Genomic DNA, 21,113 nt, shown 5'->3' with positions numbered 1-21,113 from the left:
TACCATTAGGATGGCCATTCTTTAGTCCTATTAATTTTGGTCAACTCTTCCATGAACTACAAGTTCAGCAAGCTGCTTTTGCTTCGCAGTTTTAGAGTGCAAAATTGCCATGCTTCTAAGCATACGAAACGTTTCCTTCATTTCATCCTAAAAAGAATAGAGGTAAATAAAGGCATTCAAACAACAGAAAACAACACACAACACCACATAAAATTTTTAGTGTTTTAAAGTAATAATTTTATCTTTCTTTTGGATGACATTGTTTATTGTAAGACATCATTTTTATTAAATACACTGTAATACAAGAGACTTTCCATGTCATGTTGAGAGAAGCTGGTCACATGATTCACGAACAAAACTTTTAACACTGATACCTAGGCATCACTTTGAAATCAGCCAAGATGCAATGAAAGTTTTAAAGCAATGACTACTTGTAACAAACTGCAAAACAAGAACCACTAAATATTTCCACAGAGACATCACATTAAATAATTTTTTTTAAAAAAGGCAAAAAAAAGAAAGGAGAAAGATAGCTCTACACACCAGGTCACAATTTGGTGACAATATAGAGATTTATATTTGTATGTAGATATCTTCCTCTTTACCTAAAATGACAAACGGAGTGATATCTAGAATATATACACATAAATTATAGGTGGAGAGAAGGGCTGGGACAAATATTTCATAATTAATTGATTCTCTCTCTATTGGTGATTCAGTTAAACATAAATGTTAAATTAAATTATTTGTATATAAAACATTCTTAGGTGCTTTTCTACAAGTTACAGAAAGATACACATAAGCTGCAAGAATTAGGCCTCTGGATAGATTTGATTTGTTCTGTTTTCTCACATATTTCAATCAATGGCCTCACTTACTAGCAGCTTCCATAATCTTTGCTCAAATATTCAGTGTTTATAAAACATCAGCCAGTCATCACTCAGAACCTTCTACAAGCAAACAAAAAATCCCCACAGATCTTGTGCAGAATGCATAGACGGAAAAATAACACACCCATCATTTCCCATTTCTTCTCCTGAGACATATGTTTAAAAGATGGCAAAATAGTCACTTGGTTGCTATTGTGAATTTCACAGTGTTTTCCATGCAACATTTAGACTTTTTTCTTTTTTTTGCTTCATATTTGTGATGAACAACACTTCCCCCCACCCTGCCCAAGGTGTTTTAACTAAGGCTCTAAAGGACCTTTTATTCAAAGAAGCAGTGGTTTATTCCAGCCCTCACAAAAAGAAGATACAACTTCCTGTGCTATCAAAACCTTCATCTCTCTTTAGCAATCCCAACCTAACTTCCTCTCCAGTCCCTCCCTTCTCCCCTCCCCCACATTTTATAGCAGTATTGGAAATTCAGTTACAGGCCGCAACAACCCAAATGCGGACTAGTTCTAGCACATATACATTATACCTTAGTCATTTGGGTTATTTAATTTCTTTTCAAAGTGTTTTGTAAAAGTCTACGTTGACCACAATCTCTTATAGAGGTGAGGAGGGTACAGACAGAAAGAAAAAGAGAGGGAAAGAAAGAAATAAAAGAGAAGGAAAAAAGGAGGAAAGACAAGAAAAGAGAAAGAAGGAAAGAAAATGATAAAAAATAGCAAGGGAAAAAAAAAAAACAAGATCAAAAATAAGCAGTTACTTATTAACCTGTAGACAATATATAGATATTTTGCTTTACAGGTCAAAATGAATGCAGTCCTTTAGAAAGTGTACACTCCATCAGGCATCATGGGATGCTGTTTCTTTACAAGTGTCTTTCTCCACAGTCAGTTCTGAGTTTTGCAGATCTATTGAGACTGAAGGACAGAGTGCGATGAATGCTACTATTATTACTCCTGAATGTCAGTGTTCTTGTTCTCCAAGTCATGTTGCAGTGTGAATAGTCCAGCTCATTCTTGGAATTATTTAGTTACTGCAGGCAAGTACAAAATGCTAATGGAGCTGCACTATTGTGCTAGAACAATAAAACAACAGGAGCACAAACCCAGAAAAGACAGTAAAACAAACTCTGTTTTCTGAGCTTGGAAGCTTATCTGTTAATTTCATTGTGAAAATCAACAAGTGAGATGGGAATGGAAGAAATGCTTTTCTGCAATCATCTGGGGAAGAAAAGTGCTTGTTGTTAAATCTCTGGCATTCTAGCACTGCCTCTGCTGCACACCAGTTAGAAAGTTGAATCTTACAAATATAGAAAAAGAAATATCAAAAGAAAAAAAATTTGGTTACTCAGCAGACGTTATCAATTTATTTATAGCACTCTAATCATAATTTGTAATAACAGAGGTGTATGTAAATTTATACATATACACACAGCCCATACATAATGTGCATGCATGTCTGCACATACATAAGTAAAATACAACAGACATAGGCATACATGTATATGCTATGTGTGTGTATATATATATATGCCATATGCAAACACACATATATTATATATATATATATATGGTCAGTTCATAGCACAGAAAGTCCTATGTCCAGAAAGACTTTTAAAATGAGCCTGATTGTCATAATTACTTAGTGTACACAATTTACCTGACAGTGCAAGCATGATGAATATGCACATATACTCACCCTTCATTGTGATTTGAACATATTTCTTCCTCTTCTCTGCTCACTCTGCTACACTTACCCATCATTTCATGAACAAACGCAAACTATGTATAGCTACAGTTTACAGCTTTTCTACTGTGATTATAGATTTTATGCACTACCAAGAACATTAATGATATAGGTCAAGGTTATAGGTGGTGGCTCTGTAGAACATTTGGTCCTTTAGAAATTTAACAAACTGCTATGTTATTGCACAATGCATTTTAATACTATTTATTCTCTGAAATGACTCTAAAAGTCTCACTAGTAAACCAAAAAGAAGACGCCACTAAGTACATTTTCAGGGTCTTGTGGTTTTTTGGTATACATTCTTTCAGTGCTTGCAAAACACACCTGCTTGCTTTTGGGCTGGAGACTCTTTTACAGTAAAAGCATCATCTTAGATGCCTTTTTCTCAGAAGAAACTAAGACAGAATATGCAGGTAGAAACTTTGCAGCCCCCTCCACCAACTGCACCCTCTTCCCACTGCACAGTAAGAGGACTCTGATATCTTTCTTTTCCACCACTGTTATTTTGAAGATCAATTTCAAATTCCTTTAAAATATAACATTCATATTCTCAAGAGAATGGGTTTCACTGGATGCTCAGTCTTTTTCTAGTTTTCTGTGAGAACTTCCAAGACAGTCTAGATAAAATCTTAAGGCCCATTTTGTAGGAATCTTCCTCTGGCTTTTTATGTGTTTCCAGTTCAGTAGCAGTTAAGAAATAACATCTAGTTTATTAAAGAAATACTGAGTATGGCTTTATAGTTACACTGTCATGTTTATTTGTAATGCTGCCTTTTCAATGACATTGAGAAGGGTAAAACTTCATCAGTGTCCAGTGAACTGTTTTATTCTGAAAATCTTCAGAATTTTTAAAAGCTAGCTCTAAAAGCTTCTGAAGGAAAAACTTAAAGTGCCTCAATAAATAATACATGCGAGCAAATTATATATTAAATGTGCTATGGGAACACTTACAAAAATAAAATGCTTAATTTATTAAATAAAATATCCCCAACACGAAGATGGACTATTTTGATCTGGCTCATATCAATAAGAAATAATAAAAAGAGAAAATGGAAAGAAAGATCACTTTTTTGCAATAACGCCCCCTCACAGAGGGAGGCAGAAGTCTTGAGGAATAGGTAAGGTAGGTTTCATTTGTAAGAATTCATATTAAAAATAATCCTAGCTCTAAATTTCAAATTGTCAACTTCTAGTTTGAAAAACAACATGTATGCTCATGCAGCGATCATCAACACAGTGGCCATGCAAATGTTGTACACATACAATGCCAATAAAATAAATTATTTAATAAAGTGTTTATGTTGGTTATGACAGCAATAGTACCAATACAAAAATGACACTGAGGTCAGAATCTTTGCACTCTGAATAGCAAGCCATAACCACAGAGTAAATTTTTTTTTTTTCTAGAGATCTTTATCCCCTGCTATGTCTCAAACATAACCAGTGATCTCCGTGCTTTAGATTATTCATGTTATATCAGCCTATAATATCTATAACATTGTAAAGGCATTTTAACATGGCTAATGTCCTCCATTAGCCCCTTCTAATGAAATATAGGTTATATCATTATGAGTTTGCTATGTCTACTAGGGTGTACTACGAGATGAGTGATTGTTTCTGCACAAAGGGCATTAATCGACAAAGACCATGCACAGTTTTGCTTGCACGGTTAAAAAAAGAAAAAAGAAAGGATTGAGGAAGGAAGGAATATGCTGCTGGACAAGCACAGCATAAGATATACCTGCCTCAGCATTTATAGTTTGTCCTATCAAAATCCTTAGTTCCAACATGTAATCTTGAAATTAATATTGTATGTAACTAAATCTAGCTTCAGCCTTTACTAAAAAAGACTAGCTGGAGAACATTTTTACACCAGTGGCATGACAATATCCTACCAGAAGACAAAAAAAGGGCATGTGTTTACTTTATCATGTTGTAACACAATTGCGTGCAGTGCAGGCAGCATCTTATTTTGTTTCCCTTGATTCTGGCAATGAATGGTGCTGGCAAAGCACCTCCTTAAACAATTCCTTAAGTCCTCAGAAAGACTCTTCAGGGAAATGGCTAGACCCCTTCTTGTCTTCCATCAAATAACTTCAGTGTTTTCATGTAGGATTGGATGCCACCTGATTTCCCAAGGTCCTCCAGATAGTGTGTCACACAAGAGTGTCTTCTTTCTATCTGGCTTTGTCTCTGCAAAGAACATTCTTCATGTACAGAACACCAGTCTTCTTTTTCCACCCACAGGCTGAAGCAAAAAAATGAGGTGAATCCATAGAAACTCCCAGTAGCTATACAGCAGAAATCACAAAGTTTTAGTCAAATATATTTTTCCCTTTTTTTCATCCACATCAAAGGCATGAATACAACAAGGCATTGTTAGTTGTGGTGGGCAAACTGAAGAGTCTGCTGATATAACAGATTGGATTTTTAAGGCCTTTGTCTATGCAGAGTTACAATAATGCAGAAGCCAAATTGATTAGAAAGACAGGAGAGAAGGAAAAAAAAGATAGAAACTGAGAGAAAGAGAGAAGATACATCTTGGTAATGTCTAAAAAGTCAATACTGTGTCTACAGATGGAGAAGCACACATTGCTTGCCCTTTGAAAGCTTCTCCGTAACTTTGTCATTAATACTGTCAAAGTTAAGAACACATTTTAATGTAGTTCAGCGGCAGTTGAACACATTCATTCCCGCAGCCCAGAAGAAGAAATGCTAGAAGACTTTAGCCTAAAATATCCAAGTAGACTGGAGATGCCTTGGCCAAGTTCTGAAGGAGGGAGTGGATTTCTTTGATGTTAAGCCTCATGTGAGGCTCCCGTTGCCAACAGCCCAGCATCAAGTCATACACTTCCTTTGGGCATGTGCGAGGTCGCTGCAGGACTCGGCCCTGAGTGATGCACTCAATCACCTATGAGAAATCACAAGCAAAGGATCAGCTGTGCTAGCTACGTAGAGTTCACCCATGGAAGAGTTAACTTTAACTACAGCAGCTTCACTGGTGGCTGCCATGCAGCCATCTCTGAAAAGGACTGCTTTTCTAGGCAGAGGTATGAGCAGCAATATACAATCTGAAAAATTCACTGTAATGTAAGTGGTCAAAGACCAATCACATCACTCATGTTAAGTTTACCACATTGACCACACATGAGGAAATTGGAGCTGGGAATTAATCCCATAGCTTTTCTCTCTACCCAGCTACCACCTCAGAGGGAGCGTAAATTTTCAACCTGCTCATAGAGCATCAATGCCTCTCCTTCTCTCTACCTTCTGCAAACATCTGAATATCACTGTGGCTGATCTCTGGAAGGGGGATACTTGTGACTTCCTAGAAATCAAGAGATATCTTGATTACTTCAATCTAATCTGTCTGTGGTTCAGGACAACCACTCTGAAAGAGTACCATGTATGATACATCTGTTCAGGAGATAGCTAAGGTCCTTTTTATTGTTTCATGGTCTACCCAGAGCAGACTTGATGCTATGCAAAGGAAACAATTAAATTCCAACTCTTCTTTAAGAAATAAATTTGTTGCTGTCTTTTTTCCAGAGAAGCTGCACCAATAATTAGCATAACAGCTTTCCCAATTCAGTTTGAGAATATAATACACAAACCTCATTGTTTGAGAGCTGATACCATGGCTGTTTGCCATAAGTAAAGATTTCCCATAATACAACTCCCAGGCTCCAGACATCACTTTCTGTGGTGAACTTCCTGTACATTATACTCTCTGGAGGCATCCAACGAATGGGCAGCATGGTGTGACCCCCAACCTGAGAAAAAAAAAAAAAAGATTAGAAATAGTTTCTTCAGACCCTCACAAGACAGTCTGATGACAATAAACATGGAGAATCCGTGGTTTCTTTTTTTTTCCAATCTGGTAATATTCACTTTGAGGACCTTTGAAGAATGGGGATCCATGGTCCCAACTCCTCTCCCCCAGGAACAATCACTACCACACAATATGTTCCTCAACAAAAATCTCAAAAGATGTTGTTTCTGAAGTCTGAACTAATCTTTAATGTTTACTTGACACACCCTCCCTAAGGAAGAGGAAACTCTATATTACACTACCAGCCAACTTTGAATTAGGCCAGTTTCACTCTCTATTTTAACACTCAAGAAACTAAAAAGATTCATTAAATGAAATCTGGAAAGATGATTCTCTTAGAAACTCTGCAACATCAACTGAAATACATGAAGACAACGTGGTCTGACTGTATGAAATGGTAGGATTGGACCTGTATGGTTGAATATCCTAATTTTGACTGAATTAAAACCACTTTCTGAATAAATGCTATTTTCTCTTGTTAAGTTCCACAGTTAATATATCAAATTATTTTATTCCATGTTAACTATCCTGTCCATTAAAAAAAAAAAAACAAAAACAAAACACACCAGTCCTTTGGATATATTCCCTTGATAATAAACAACTTATAAGATAACAGGTTTCTACCTCAAATCAGCTCCTTTTGAATGGGACTTTCCCTGAATTAATGACTTTATGAGAGCTTTCAGAACATTTTTAAATTTCCCCAGAAAATTAAACTTCCTTAGACTTAGATTTCCTAACCTTAATCTAAATTTTTTGAAGTTTTTGATTTCCAGGTTCTAAACAATTTATTGTTCCTGGCATGTCCTATTCTGGTTGGATCGCATCAATAAAGAAATCTATTTAAGTAATTTTTAAGCAGTGTAACTGCTGAGATACTGTGATACGGATACGCAGATATGCTAGTTACTTTTGTACCATGAAAGGTGTGAACATTTCCAAGTAAGATTAAAAAAAAAAAAAAAAAGAAAGCTTTTTCAAGGACATCTTATTCTTGATTAATTCCTTTTCCTTTCTGAATATATATGTAGTTATGAAACCACATTTACCCTTTCAAGATTCTGTCAATTCAAAATATAATTTCTCCTTTGCCATGTAACATTTGTTACAAATAATGGTCTTCTTGTTCTCACGATCAAACAACAAATGGAAGAAAAACTCAACAGTCAGGGTTAACATTATCTCTAAATCACACAGTTATCCATTACCAGTTATGGTAATGCTGCAATAACACTGAATTGTCAACAACACACAGCAATGGCTATGTGAGCTCAGTCCTGTGCATCGCTACACGTTCATCAGCAGTGATATCCATGTTCACTACTGATATCATAGAAACAGAAAGTAATGCTAAAATGTTCATAGACTTAGTTTATTATGAGGCCCTTTTTCTTCTCTCTCCACATGAGATGTTTGTGAGTGATGGAGGAATATTACTTTACAGGTTGTTGAATGACAGGCAGGGCTCCCAGTTTCAGTTCCTGGCTACACTGTGGATGTGCTTCTGACTCCATGCAGGTCACTATGCACAGGTATCCAAGCCATTTAAAAAGGGACCCAGTTCCTGTGCACTGCACTGATAGAGAATGGATACACATTTTTAAGTGCTTTTTCCAATTTGGCCCATTTGTCTCTATGTTAACAGTTTATCTCTCTGTCAGATAGACTGATTGTAAGGCTCTGTGCTTTGGTATTTCTCATCTACTTTGATTGAGAGGCCCCTCAATTATGTGGGGAGTTTGAACACACCAATATGCTGAGATGCAACCAAACACTCAGTTTCCCACCTTATCATAAGCTAAACTGACATGACAACCAAACACTTCCAAAACACCACCAATTTTAAGCCAGTCTTGAGAGGTATTTTAATTAGAAAGACAAAAATGTTAGTCCTTTAGAAACATGCAGCCACATACACCCATTCAAAAGGCAAGTGCCATGAAAGATGGTTAGTGATGAGAATGTTTTGGTCTCATTAAATATTAAAATGGCTCTTACATCTGCTCATCATATAACCTCTGCTACTGGTTTTGTTCAGCAATTTCTTTGACTCATTCCCTTAAAAATTAATGAAAGCCATAGACAATAAAATACGTGACTTACTTTTTTTTTTTGTCACATCTTAAATCAAGAGATTTTGAAAAAGCAATTTAAAAAAAACCCAACCACTCTTCAAATCTTCTTAGTTTTTTCACTACAGATCCAGTCTATTTTTGGTAGGATTCTATGCTGAGTTTTCAATGCCACTCAAGAAAATGAAGGACAATCTCCTCTAGAGTAACATCACCTCTGATCTGTAACATCACACACCTAGCTGTCTATCTTGGCAGTTGTAGCAAGACTGACTTGTTAGTACTGACAGCAAGAATTTGGTTTACAGGTAAGCATGAGGCACAGCGCTCATTGGTGCTCTTCCCAGATCATCTTGCCTGGAGCTGTATCCATTTATGTCCCTGAAGGCACAAGAGTTCGCTGGACAGAGGACTTGACCAGTACTGAGAAGTCCTAAGGTCTCTCCATCTCTTATCATTCATGTTACTTCAAACACCTCAACATCTTTATGAAGATAGAATTTATTGCCTTTCAAGGTATCAACAAAAGTATATACAGGGTGGTCTTCTTGGCAGATGGCACTGCAATGAAGACAAGATAACCTTGACAACACTGACCATCTATGGCACACTGTGCATCTACCCATGGTCTTGGAGCACCTTGCACTTTAGTTCAGTTCCACCGAAACCACAAGTATGGGCCAAAGGCATTTCTTCAAAATGCATGTTTCCTTCTCTATTAAAAGTCAGTGGTTACTGAGTCAACACTCACTCAGCTCAGAAAAGCATTAAGGGCTCTGCTAGCTGGATTCCTAAAGTGAAGCACATATTTCAGAGCTTTTTGAACTGAAGCCCAGGACTTGACACAACTGTTTGCAGGGTGCCTGAAACAAATTGTGTCTGTTGAGAGCTTCTTTTGATTTTTATCTTAAGAGTCCAAGTGCCCAAGGGTTGTGCCATAGCAGCAGTGAAGAGAGGTGGGGTGCCTTTTTGCTGTTGTTGCCATACTCTCAACAAGGTTAGGAGGTTTTTTCCAAGAGGAACCAGTGAATGAGAACATTACTTCACTGACCAAAGTTTAAAGGTTCTGAGTGCTTCAAAGAGATGCCTTCAGCATATCCTTTAATAAGAAATGCAGGTTATTACAAAGCTCTCAGGTATCACCAGTATTCTGCAGTGTAAAGTCCCTGCCATGCACACTGTAACTTCAGTGCTGCTTGATACACATACATTTCAAATGGTTTTGTGCTGTGCAGGCTACAGTTGTGCCTAAATAAAGCCTTTATATTCAGTCTAGCTAAAGTTATGACAGGATTAAAAGCATTAGAGTTTTAATTTAATATGCTACCACTTTAAAATTCACAATGTAGCTGTATGTGTACCATTTTATGTACACAAATTAGAGTAGGTTTTCTTGATACTTACCTGAAAGCAGCTGCATTATCACCATAATACCATACAATTCTGTTTTATTTATTCTGTTTTATTTAGAATTGTACTTCCAGAGAAATACAGGCTTAAGAACTTACTTCCATATGCCAATTTATGAAATTACACCCTTGCCCAGCTACAGCCTTTCACTATATTCTAGCTAGCTTTTACTAGCTGCTTTTACTAGCAATACTGGGCTGGAAAACCTGGTGAATTAGCCTCTGCAAAGTGCAAACAAACCACAGGGAGGAGATTGCTATGCCCAATCAGTGAGCTGTTGTGTTCTCCAAAGCAGCTCTTCTAAGGAAAAGCTACCACAATGTCCCATGTATGAAATATTGCACTTTCCACTACACAATGTCATTAACACTTCTCACCACTTTAAGCAGCCATCTTTTCAATGAATTTAGCACTTTGAAAGGTGCCAGAGAAGTTGGCCTTGAACATTGCTTTAATCTATTTGCAAACATTAATCTTCTAGGCCTTCTATAGAAGGATCATGTCTTAGTCTTGAAGCAGGGCCTCTAATTTTAGAGTTTAAGTTCTTCCAATTAAAAATATATCAGTCTATACCCTGAAATGTTCACTATTCCAACCTCATGGCCCAGCTGCCATAGAAATCCAAGACCTTGTGTCTGATGATTGTGAGAAAATGGTTTTCTTACAGAGAAGAAAGAATGGTTTTTCTTACAGAGAAAACCAAATGAAGCCTTGTATTCCTGCTGGAAACAGAAGACAGTGGGTGTAGCTGGGGGAAGCCAACCTACAGAGATATGGAAGGCACAAGGGGTATGTGGGGCTGCACAGATAAGACACAAGCCACAGGCCAGGAAAGGCACAAGAAATAATCACAGATTATTCCACAGATGTGGAATCATCACACAGACTTTCCAAGGTTGTCAGAGACCTGAAAGATCGTCTATTTCATAATCTAGTTAAATCATCTACTTCTAGATCATCTAGCATCACCATAATCACCCCTAAACCATGTCCCCAAGTGCCACATCCAGATGCCCGTTGAACACTTCCAGAGACTGTGACTCCACCATTTTTCTGGGCAACTTTTTCCAGTGCCTAACTACTCTTTCAGAGCAAAATTATTCTCTAATCTGAACCTTCCCTGGTGTAATTTAAGGCCATTTCCTCTCATCCTTTCTCTTGAGACATGGTAGAAAAGAACAACCGTCACCTCACTACAACTTCCTTTCAGGCAGTTATAGAGAGCAATAAATTCTCCCTTCAGCTTCTTCCTCTCTAGACAAAAACACCCCAGCTCCTTCAGCTGCTCCTTGTAAGGCCTGTGCTCCAGACCCTTCACCAGCCCTGTTGCCCTGCTCTGGACACACTTCAGTAGCTCAGAGCAAGGGGCCCAGAGCTGGACACAGGATTTGGGGTGTGGCTTTACCAGTGTGGAGTACAGTGGGACAATCACTGTCCTCCTCCTGGTGGACACACTATTTCTGATACAGGCCTGGATGTCATTGGCCTTCTTGTCTACCTGGGCGTGTGCTGGCTCATGTTCAGCTGCTGCTGACCAGTACCCCTAAGTCTTTTTCTACGGAACATCATTTAAAGCACTCCTCCCCCAGCCTGCGGCACTGCATGGGGTTGTTGTGAACCAAGCGCAGAACCCAGCACTTTGCCTTGTTGAACCTCATGCAGCTCTCCTTAAGCCACTCCATCAAGATCTCTTCTGCAGAACCTTCTGACCCTCAGTCAAATCCACCAGTACTGCTGCTAAGATGCCCATTTCATCAATTCACACCAGGTTTATGGCTTATTCATCTGAGTACCATGAGGAGGGATTCGCTGCCCCATTGCAATGCATGCCAGCCGCAGCCCAGTCTAACTGTGAGTTCACTGGGGGCTGTGGTGCTGGGGGTGATGGGTTGCTTTGGGGCTCCATGACCCAGCTGCAGGGTGCTGCAGCAGCTTACAAGGGACAGGACAAGACCAGTCAGAACAGTCTTTCTCCTAAATGCCAGTGACCGTGTTTGGGGAGCCTCCAGCACCCCTGGAGGGGGACATCAAATGGAGATCCCAGCATTTGCAGGCATTCCATTACATAACCCTTTTCTGATTATCTTTTTTCCCCCTAATTTCTGGCTTTAAGTAGTAGATTACTCTGAATTCATGCACTAAAAAGCACAGCAATCAATTGCATAGCCTTGGAAAACAGACTTCCTCATTAACATTTCACGTTCCCATGTTCCCACGATTCCTGCAGAGTGACATTTCAGTAATGTGTCATAGCACTTTGTATATTCTGTAAAGACTAGTGATGCTTTTTCTGCCAAGAGAATAAAAGTAATCTCTCCACTTTGTTAGCCCAATGAAGCTGAATGACTGTCAGGGGTTCAGCCCTGATCCTGTCCCAATGTCCTGTCAGGCTTGTCTGGTGCATCTTTCCACAGTCCTGCTGTTTTCAGGCCTTTTGAAATTGAGGGTGGTAGACTTGAGTGCAGCAATATATTTCAGCATATGTCCAAATTAAAAGTCATGTGACAAGTATATATTCAATCTCTTTAACAAAACCACACCTTAGTCTGTCAAACTAGAAAGAAGCTGAATCTTTTGAATCATTTGTTCACCCTCTCCTAAAAAAAAAAATCCAGTATACTCGCAAGATAATGCCATTTTTGGGTATTTTTCACTATTTATATTTTGGTCTTCTGACTTGTTTTCCTATCTCAGGATGATATAACTGCAAAGAAATGTTCTTTGCAAAAATTATCATGTCTTATTGCTAAAATTGAAAACCTCTCCTCTCTTGCTGAACATCTGCTCTTTCCCCCTCATAAAGCTGGTAAATGTTTTTCTTAGCATAGGAAAAAAAAAATCAATAATTGTTATTTTAATTTCTTTCATGCCCTGGCCTTGCAGATGAAGTCAATGTCTTCTCTTGAAATATCAGTCCTGCGGGTCTACTTGCAGAAAAGCAATATATTATTTTCATAGTCATAGTAAGCCCTACCACTCCAATACAAGAGGTTACTGATTTATAAAATAAGGCATATTATTAGACAATAGCTAAAAATGTGTCCTTTCATTTTCACCTTTAACCCTTATTTATTAACTCTATCAGTGGTTTTGTCAGAAAAGTGAAACGTGGTCTACAATATTTATTACACTGTAAATTCTCTCTTCAGCTGCTCAATATCACTTCATTATTGTGTGGCAATTTTGTGTCATGGAGACAAAATTCTTCTCATTAGCCTCTATAAAACCATGAGCAGTATGGAGAAGATGAAGAAAGACCAGTTACTCTGATGTTCATGTAACAAAACAACCAGAAGGTACCAAAAATGTGTAAATGGCAGGTTCATAATGAACAAGAAGAGGCATCCTGTCACCTAATGTACATTTGCTTGTGGAGCTCACTGACATGGGGTACTGCCAATGTGGAAGGTTTATTTGGGATCAAAAAGTGATTAAACAAACTGATGAAGTATAAAATCTGACAAGGGTTATCAAATATGAAGATATTGTCTCTGGCCAAGGGAACTCTGGAACTGTAGATGCTGGAGGCTGAGAGTACTTGAGGAAAATATTAATATGAGCTTAGCATGTTTCTATACTATTCCACAGTTACCAGTTTCTCACAGTGACAGGATCCTGGACTAGAAGGGCTTTTGGAGAAGTTATTAGTATGTTTCCGTATAGATGGGCCACATATTGCAATATGCAGTCCTTACTAAACCTCTCAGCAATGCTTATGCAGGGCTAGAAATAATTCTGGCACAAAGATGGAATGACAGGAGATACCACATGAAATTAAAATAGGTCAATGATCTAGAGCATCTTGCAATTCAGCATCATCCAAATATCTTAAAATGTTAAGTTGAACAGATACAGAAATGGTGCCTATTGTTGTGTTTTACACAACACAATATCAATTTGGGCCAGACAAATAGGATAATTAATAAACTGTAGTAGTTATTGCACTACAGGCCATTTACACTTCTAAGAAAAGAAGATGAAGTGCACTGGATGTAACATCAGATGAGTGCTGTAAAGAAGGTGATGTGATTCACATCTCTGATTAAAAGAAAGATCTCTTATCAGAAAAACAGAAGTGAAGTTAACTTGAGTAGAAATCTGCAGCACTTAAAATGAATGGATAACAGCATTTTGATTTTGCAGATGAAGTGTGTATGAACAAAAAAAGTCTATTCCTTTAAAATACAATGTCTTTTGATTCAAAATGACAACGTATTTTAGTATTAAACAACAAACAAACACCTAAGCTAAGAGAAAGGGAGATAGGCTGTGGAAAATTGGAAGGAATGACACTTAGAACAGTGTATTTCAGTAAATTCAGTATAGATCTAAATTCATTTCTGAAGAAAGGAATTCAGGATCTTAGTGAAAAAGCAAGGAGATTGGAAAAGCCAGAGAAGATCTGTTGAATCAGATGACCCCTCCTTACTAAAACACTCTGCATTCTCCTAATTTTCTGTACCAAGTTATGCCACAGAATAGTTACTGTTCACTCCGGTGGCATGACTTTCAGCTCAGAAAGTAGAGCTCATGTGAGGTTCTCTGATACTGAAGTCCTTACAAAAACTTGCCACTATATCCCTTACCTTACCACTGTTTCCACATCTGAATGTCTGCTGGTTGTACCAGCAGATGAGGAGAGATATTAAGTACCAGCAGACAAGCAGCTGGAATGACTCATGTTAAAGTCCTCACAGGCTCCAGGATGATCATCTAATCTGTCCAAGTCAACAGCAAAACAATTCTGCAATGCAATATTAATGAATTGCAGCTACTTGTCTTTCTGATTTTCAAAGTGATTTATAATATATCAAATTCCACTTTTATATTAATCCTAAGTAGTTTGGGCTACTGGGGCTAAGGAGGTTTTTAAAATAATCTTTAATATGCACTGGAAAGCTGGCTTCTACAAATCTGTGTCAAATTCAAAACTCTTTTGCTTTTGCAGGTGAGGGTTGGAGGTGTAATGTGATGAGATGCCAGATCAACAGCATAGTCAATATCAACAAGTTGCAGGAACTTGAGCAGAGACTCTGAAAGCCAAATACCACACCACATAAGACAGTCTGTGTTCACTGGGAAATTCTTACTGCTATTGTCAAGTCTGAAAGCTACATCTTAGTTACTAAAGATTGCAACTTTTTCCCATATTTTACTGAAAACCACATTTTTCTTCAAATTTACTGCAAGTTAACATAGCATGTCTGGCTCTCTCGGTCTTGTCAAATTACATCACAGGAGAAAAGGGGAGCAACAGAGCTTAGTTTGTAGCACTATTTCTCCCTTGTGAGTCACAAAAGTATATTTTATAAAGTACACTGCATGGGAGCATCACAATTTCTAGCTGAAATGTCTCAGATATGCCAGTTCTTTGAATTTTTTAAGACAGCCTCTTCCCCCTTCGCCCAGACGCTAATAAACAAGGCAATGACAAGATCCTTGTACTCATATTCCTGTCCTTCTGCAGTCTTGATGATGTTTTCTGCTTTACACTTTCTGTGGGCCATAATTTGTTTACATAAACTGGAAAACACAAGATAAAAGTTTCACTAAAGTAGAACAGAAAAAATTCTCTGTTGTTTTCCCTCCATGAATTCTAGTTTTTCTCTCCTTACTTGTGCCACAACATCATTTTATGATTTGAAACAAGCATTTCCTCTGAAATGAGGCATCCATCAAACAACATGCAACACAATCATTAAAAATACAAGTAACTGCTATTACTGGAGGAAAAAAATCACCCTCATTCCTAAGGAGCTTGCAAAATCCTGAATTGTTCTCATCAGATTCGTATGTTGAATTATTCCTCAAGCCATGCTTAAAATATTGTTCTTGGATACAAGAGCCAAAGTGTAGCCCAAGGAGTGATGAACTCATTTTATAGCTCTTGGACAAATTCCTATACTGGTGTAAAGAGAAAATTTGCACAAGCAGAGGGCTTGGAACCATAAATTTGGGGTTTGGTTTCATATTAATTTGGGTTTTGTTTTGTTTTTTTTTTTCATTTTTCTTGTCAGTATTCATCTCTACCGTCTACTGTAATTTTCCATTTGGGAAACAATATCCTGCATTGTGTATACAATAGTTCTTGGAATTCACATGGCTGGATTTGTTTAACACCAACACTGAGCTTTAAATTCTGCCTGTGAGGCTGAAGCATCTTACCTTCTGCCTGTGAAACAAAGCTGGATAACCTCCTGAGAAGCCAGAATTGGCAGAGGGTGTTAATCTAGTAAGAAATTCCCCCTGAAACTTCCCTGGCTGTATCCATTCACCGATGGTGTGCCATCAGGGCAGAGGTTTGGCTTTCTGATATAAAGCCTCCTTAACTTGCTTATTACCAGGTGTTCCTGGGGAACTAAGGAAGCTCAGAGTAAACTTTGAAAGAATTTAGGATTCTGCACCAGCACTGCTGCATTTTGGGACTCTGAAGATCTGACATATAGATCTCCACACTACAGATTGTGCAACGTACTCCTCACATCCTTCACCAAATGTCAGTGGTGTGTGACCAAAGAAGAGATGGGTGGAAAAGAAGCACACAACTACACTTATTTTCCTTGCTTTTCCCTCATATTTTGTGGTGCCCCAAGGGAGCACTCCTTCCACCTTTTCCTTGGATTGATGCTACTCCTTACAGTAACCATGCAGCTCTGAGGTGTTTCCATCCTCATATATGCTTATCTTCCTCTTCAGGTAAATAAGAATCCTATTACACACAGAATCCTCTACTTGCTGCACTTCATTAATTACTTCAAAATAAATATAGAAACATAATTTTAGTTCACCTGCTCCAGTACAAGTAGGATCTGCAGTAAAATGGAGAGCTCAAAGGTTAGATCTGATTTTTTTTTTTAAAAAAAGGCTGCAACTTTACACCAAAGTAGTTAGGAGAAGTAATGAAATTTTTTAGATCTCTACTATTAGAACTGAAGGTCAACTTTATAATCTTCAATATAAATTTTACATACAGATTTCCCAGACTCCAGAGTTGCCAAGATTAATGAAGTCTTGGAGACATTCAAAATAACCCAAGTGGGAAATGACGGTATTATGTTGTCAGGACAACATATTTCAATTTTTGAGGGGTTTTCTGAGATTGTCTACATACCCAGTTTTTTTAGACAGTCAGGAATACTTCAGGCTAGGACTTCCAAATCAAACTCTGTGAAAATCTATTACTATACCATGTAATATTGCCATTAGGCTGGAACTAGTATTTGGACCTCTGCTTGTAAAATACCTAGATCAATGGCGTCCTGATCTACATGAGGCTCCTACACAGGCTTGCAGTGTTATAATAATAATAGCAACAACAACAACAACACTTTTTCTATTCCCTTGTAAAAAATTACAAATGGGTTTACCATAGCACCTGCAGTGTTACTTTTTCATATCACAGTGGGTTAATACAGCTCTAATCCTGTTTGTGAGTCTTTGTACTTCAGAATATTTTTTATCTGTTTTGGATCAAAACTTCTGAAACATTGTTCCATAAAGCCTGCATTTCCTTTTAAAGTCATGCTACTTTATTACTCCTTGGACATGTTTAGGACGATCCCCACAGAATATTATTCCATGTGCTCAATGATGTTCTTATTAAAATGTTATGTGTTTCAGCCTTTAGTATATAATTTTCTTTGCTTTCTTGCCAGACAAATCTATTTATTCTTTCTGTGTATTAAGCCATCACATTCACTAAATAACCTCTGTGGTTATTTCCATCAAAAATGTCCCTGGATCTTGTATCCATCAGGGGTGGTTCTGGTATTCCCATTAGCCTTGACCCCACACTTAGGCTGCAGCCCCATTTTATTTTCCTTTCCCCTCTGCCAGATAGCAATTCTCTTTCAAGACTCTTCAGTCACTGAGCTAAGAGATTTTTGTTAATGAAAAGCAGATGCAACACTTAAGTTCTAGTTGAATCTTCTTCTAAAAGAATATTCTTCCTACCATGATAATTTATAGTTTGAAAACCCACTGTATTGTGAAAACCCATTCAGTATGATTACTGCAGCCCTCCAGAACAGAGTGTTAATTTTAAGACTTGTTAATTTTATCAGTGAGCTTATGCTGAGTAGTTAATACTGACAAAGCAGACTGCCTTGCTAGTATGGCAAATATGTGTGAGCACTGACATTTTAAATTAATGCCCTCCAAGTTGCTGAAGTGTGCATTTATCTGTTTTAACTTGCTTTGCAATTCTTTTGAACACTTTACATGCTCATTATATTTATATATTATATTTACATACTTATTTATGAGTGGCTGGGTGCTCTGATGCTGAGAACTTTGCACTAGGTAGTCAAAGAACTGGATTAATGCAAGATCATGGAGACTCAATCCCAAAATGTATAATGTATGCTACTTAATTTTGATATGTCACTGTATATATATATATATATATATATATATGTATATATATATGTATATATATATATATATGTATATGTGACATTATAGGGCACTGGTATTTGGTAAAGCACCTCACTGTTATGGTCAGTAAGTCACTGGTGGAAAGCAAGAGATGCTTCCAATTTTCTGCGAGAATTCTTGAGCTGTGGAAATAGTCAGGTGGAAGTTAGACATTTGAAAGGCAGAAATAAGGTTATATGTACTTTCCTTGCCTATTTTGAAGAGATAGCAATGAATATCATATGTGAGCCTACTCAAATCAGAATTAAGCATTACAATTCCTGGACAAAATACAATTTCACTTCTTGCTCTTTAAGGTCAGACAACTTCCCAGATTCCATGTCCTCCTGTGACAGGAGAACACAATAATGGCAAAAGGAAATCATTGCCTCCATGACTGTCTTAACTATAGCAAAAGTAGGAGAGAATGTTCCCTGTTAAATGAACCTGATATAGGTTACTCCCCTTGATGTACCTGCTCAAATAAGGGCTTCTTTATGCTCAGCAGGAGCACTTTAATGAAAAAGCAGCTACAAAATGAAGCAACAATGTGGCACCCTAGCTCTGGGGAATAGAGAAAGGAATCAAGAGGAGTATCAGTAGAACAGAAAAGAGGATGTGGGAATGGGAAGAGCACAGAGGGTGAGCAGAGACAAGGCAATTTCCACTGGCTCCTGATGGATTTCACGGGTTGTGAGCAGTCATGCAAAAAGCTTTTCAGCTGTCACCAAGAGCCAGGTGGGCTCTCTAGGTGAAACTCAGGCAGAGCTTTGGGGAAAGAATCACAGCGTGAAGACTAGCCACAAATTTCTACAGCTTCTGAGGTTATGTCTGCCATCATAGGAACAGACATAATTGTTTTCTCCAAAACTGTAAGTACATTTGCCTTTTGTCTTGCAGGAGAAATATAAGCTTTAGTTATTTTGCATTTGAACCAGGGATTTCTTCTGCAATGCCCAACACTGGGCCAAAAAGCCTTTTCCATTACTGTCTATGTCCTAGTTCCTTTAGGAGCCTGAGTTGAAGTACACAACCAGCAAGTTAGGCACCTGTAAATATCTTTATTATTTGTGTCAAAGGCTTGCATTCTATTATCATGCCTTAGCACGATGGGTGAAATTATATCTGTGTGGGATAGCAACTTAGGGCTATGCCATGCAAGTTGCTCATGATGCTCTTAGACGGAGAGCAAGGGATAAAATACTATTCATCTTCTGCTGACTTTTAACACTGAGATACGTACCAATCATTACAGAGTATTTGCCAAAAGGTTGTCTGCAAAATAATTATCTGTAATACTATATAGTAATAAAAAAAATGTTATCATTATGATTTGGAAGATTCAAATGTATTTAAAAATAATATTTTATGTTAACACATTATTATCTTTGTTAATATTAATTATTATAGTTTTAGGCACTGTTCATGCAGAGGAAGAGAAAGATACCGTGACTTAAATGAAAGCTAAAACTGCATGTATAAGCATGAGTTAGGATGCTAGTTCTAGAATTCAATAATCTTTTACTATTCTGAAAAAATGAAAAATCTTTTTCTATTGTGCAATGGTATCCAGAAACAGCCTATGTGCAACCAGGCCCTAGATCTTTTTGTTTTGTTTTGCAATACAAAGAAGAAGAGAGTGGAATTAAGCTCTGTAAAGGAAGAGATTATTGTATTTAGTCTAAGGACTAACTGACAGAAGAATCACCATAAGTTTTGACTATTATGTTAATACCTTATGATTCAGAAGAATCATAAGCAGCAGAGGATAGGGGATAAGCAGAATAAGAAGTCAACAAGGCAACAGAAAAGTTCCCCCTGTACTTTTGATTTGAGAAAGTCTCCCCTTAAAAATCTCTTTCACAACACATTCAAATTGATTGATTAAATGAACTTTTACCTAGATACTTATGGTACTCTTACTATTCTACTGAACAAAACTATGGTGGTCATAAAAATATGTTCTTGTCTCTGTGAGAATTACTGATGTTTGAAATACTGACATTTGATTCTGTATCAGGCAAAAGTACTGAATATTTTCTCCAAATTTTGAGTACAACAAAAAATTTTTAAATTAAAAATGCTGGTGTTTCCCAGTAAAACACAGCAGCCAGAGGCTCCCAAAAGATTTGAATGAAAATGCAAACCAAAAATTACTCGGATAATTTAAAATAAAATGTGACTGATGCTCAGTTTAGGTCACACACTCTGCAGCATACTTTTTGATACTGTGCATCTTCTAAATGGGTGCAGAAATGAAGCAAAGATTTACATATGTCTGCTAAGAAGAATCTCAGCAGAGGTTGCTGCTGGAGGGCTGGGAGGTGGAAGGGACCATTATGCTTTTGGGCATCTTCCTGCACACAATGCCACTTCTTTGAATATGTGGGTGTGCAACATTCAGGGGATTCCCAGTGTGTTTCAAGCCCTGAGTAGCTTGGCACAGTGAAAGGCTGACAGAGACATGATTAGTGGCTTCATGCAATATCACTAGTCTCTAAATTATTTTCATTATCACTTCCAGAAAGAATTCTTCCCCCACTTGAAACTGCTCCATATACAACTCAGATACTCAAGATTTACACTGAGAGAAGGTACATTTTACAGATATTCACAGAAAAAAAAATAAACAAAACTTCACATGAGATCAATAAAACATGTCTTAAAACAACTGGATCCCAGATAAAGCACTAAAACATTCTATAGGGAACAAAACTACATTGAGAAGAGAATGGATTATCT

At 37.5% G+C, this 21,113-nt stretch overlaps 1 protein-coding gene across 2 annotated transcripts in view; it reads right to left on the bottom strand.

The window, feature by feature from the left end:
• Positions 1-213: 213 nt before the first annotated feature.
• The window catches only part of NTRK2 (neurotrophic receptor tyrosine kinase 2), a 198,548-nt gene continuing 177,648 nt past the window's right edge, over positions 214-21,113 (bottom strand). For both annotated transcript variants that reach the window (XM_026795193.2, XM_005489802.4), the window contains 2 exons: positions 6,257-6,415; positions 214-5,553 (listed from right to left, as the gene is read on the bottom strand). In XM_026795193.2, coding sequence (XP_026650994.1) covers positions 5,368-5,553; positions 6,257-6,415 — 345 coding nt within the window. In that variant the 3' untranslated portion in view covers positions 214-5,367. The remainder of the gene's footprint in view (positions 5,554-6,256; positions 6,416-21,113) is intronic.

Source organism: Zonotrichia albicollis, chromosome Z, assembly GCF_047830755.1.
Source record: "Zonotrichia albicollis isolate bZonAlb1 chromosome Z, bZonAlb1.hap1, whole genome shotgun sequence".
In the NCBI taxonomy this organism is placed as follows: Eukaryota; Metazoa; Chordata; class Aves; order Passeriformes; family Passerellidae; genus Zonotrichia; species Zonotrichia albicollis.
The sequence above is the reverse complement of the archived record's forward strand: the minus strand, read 5'-3'. Positions and strand labels throughout refer to the sequence as shown.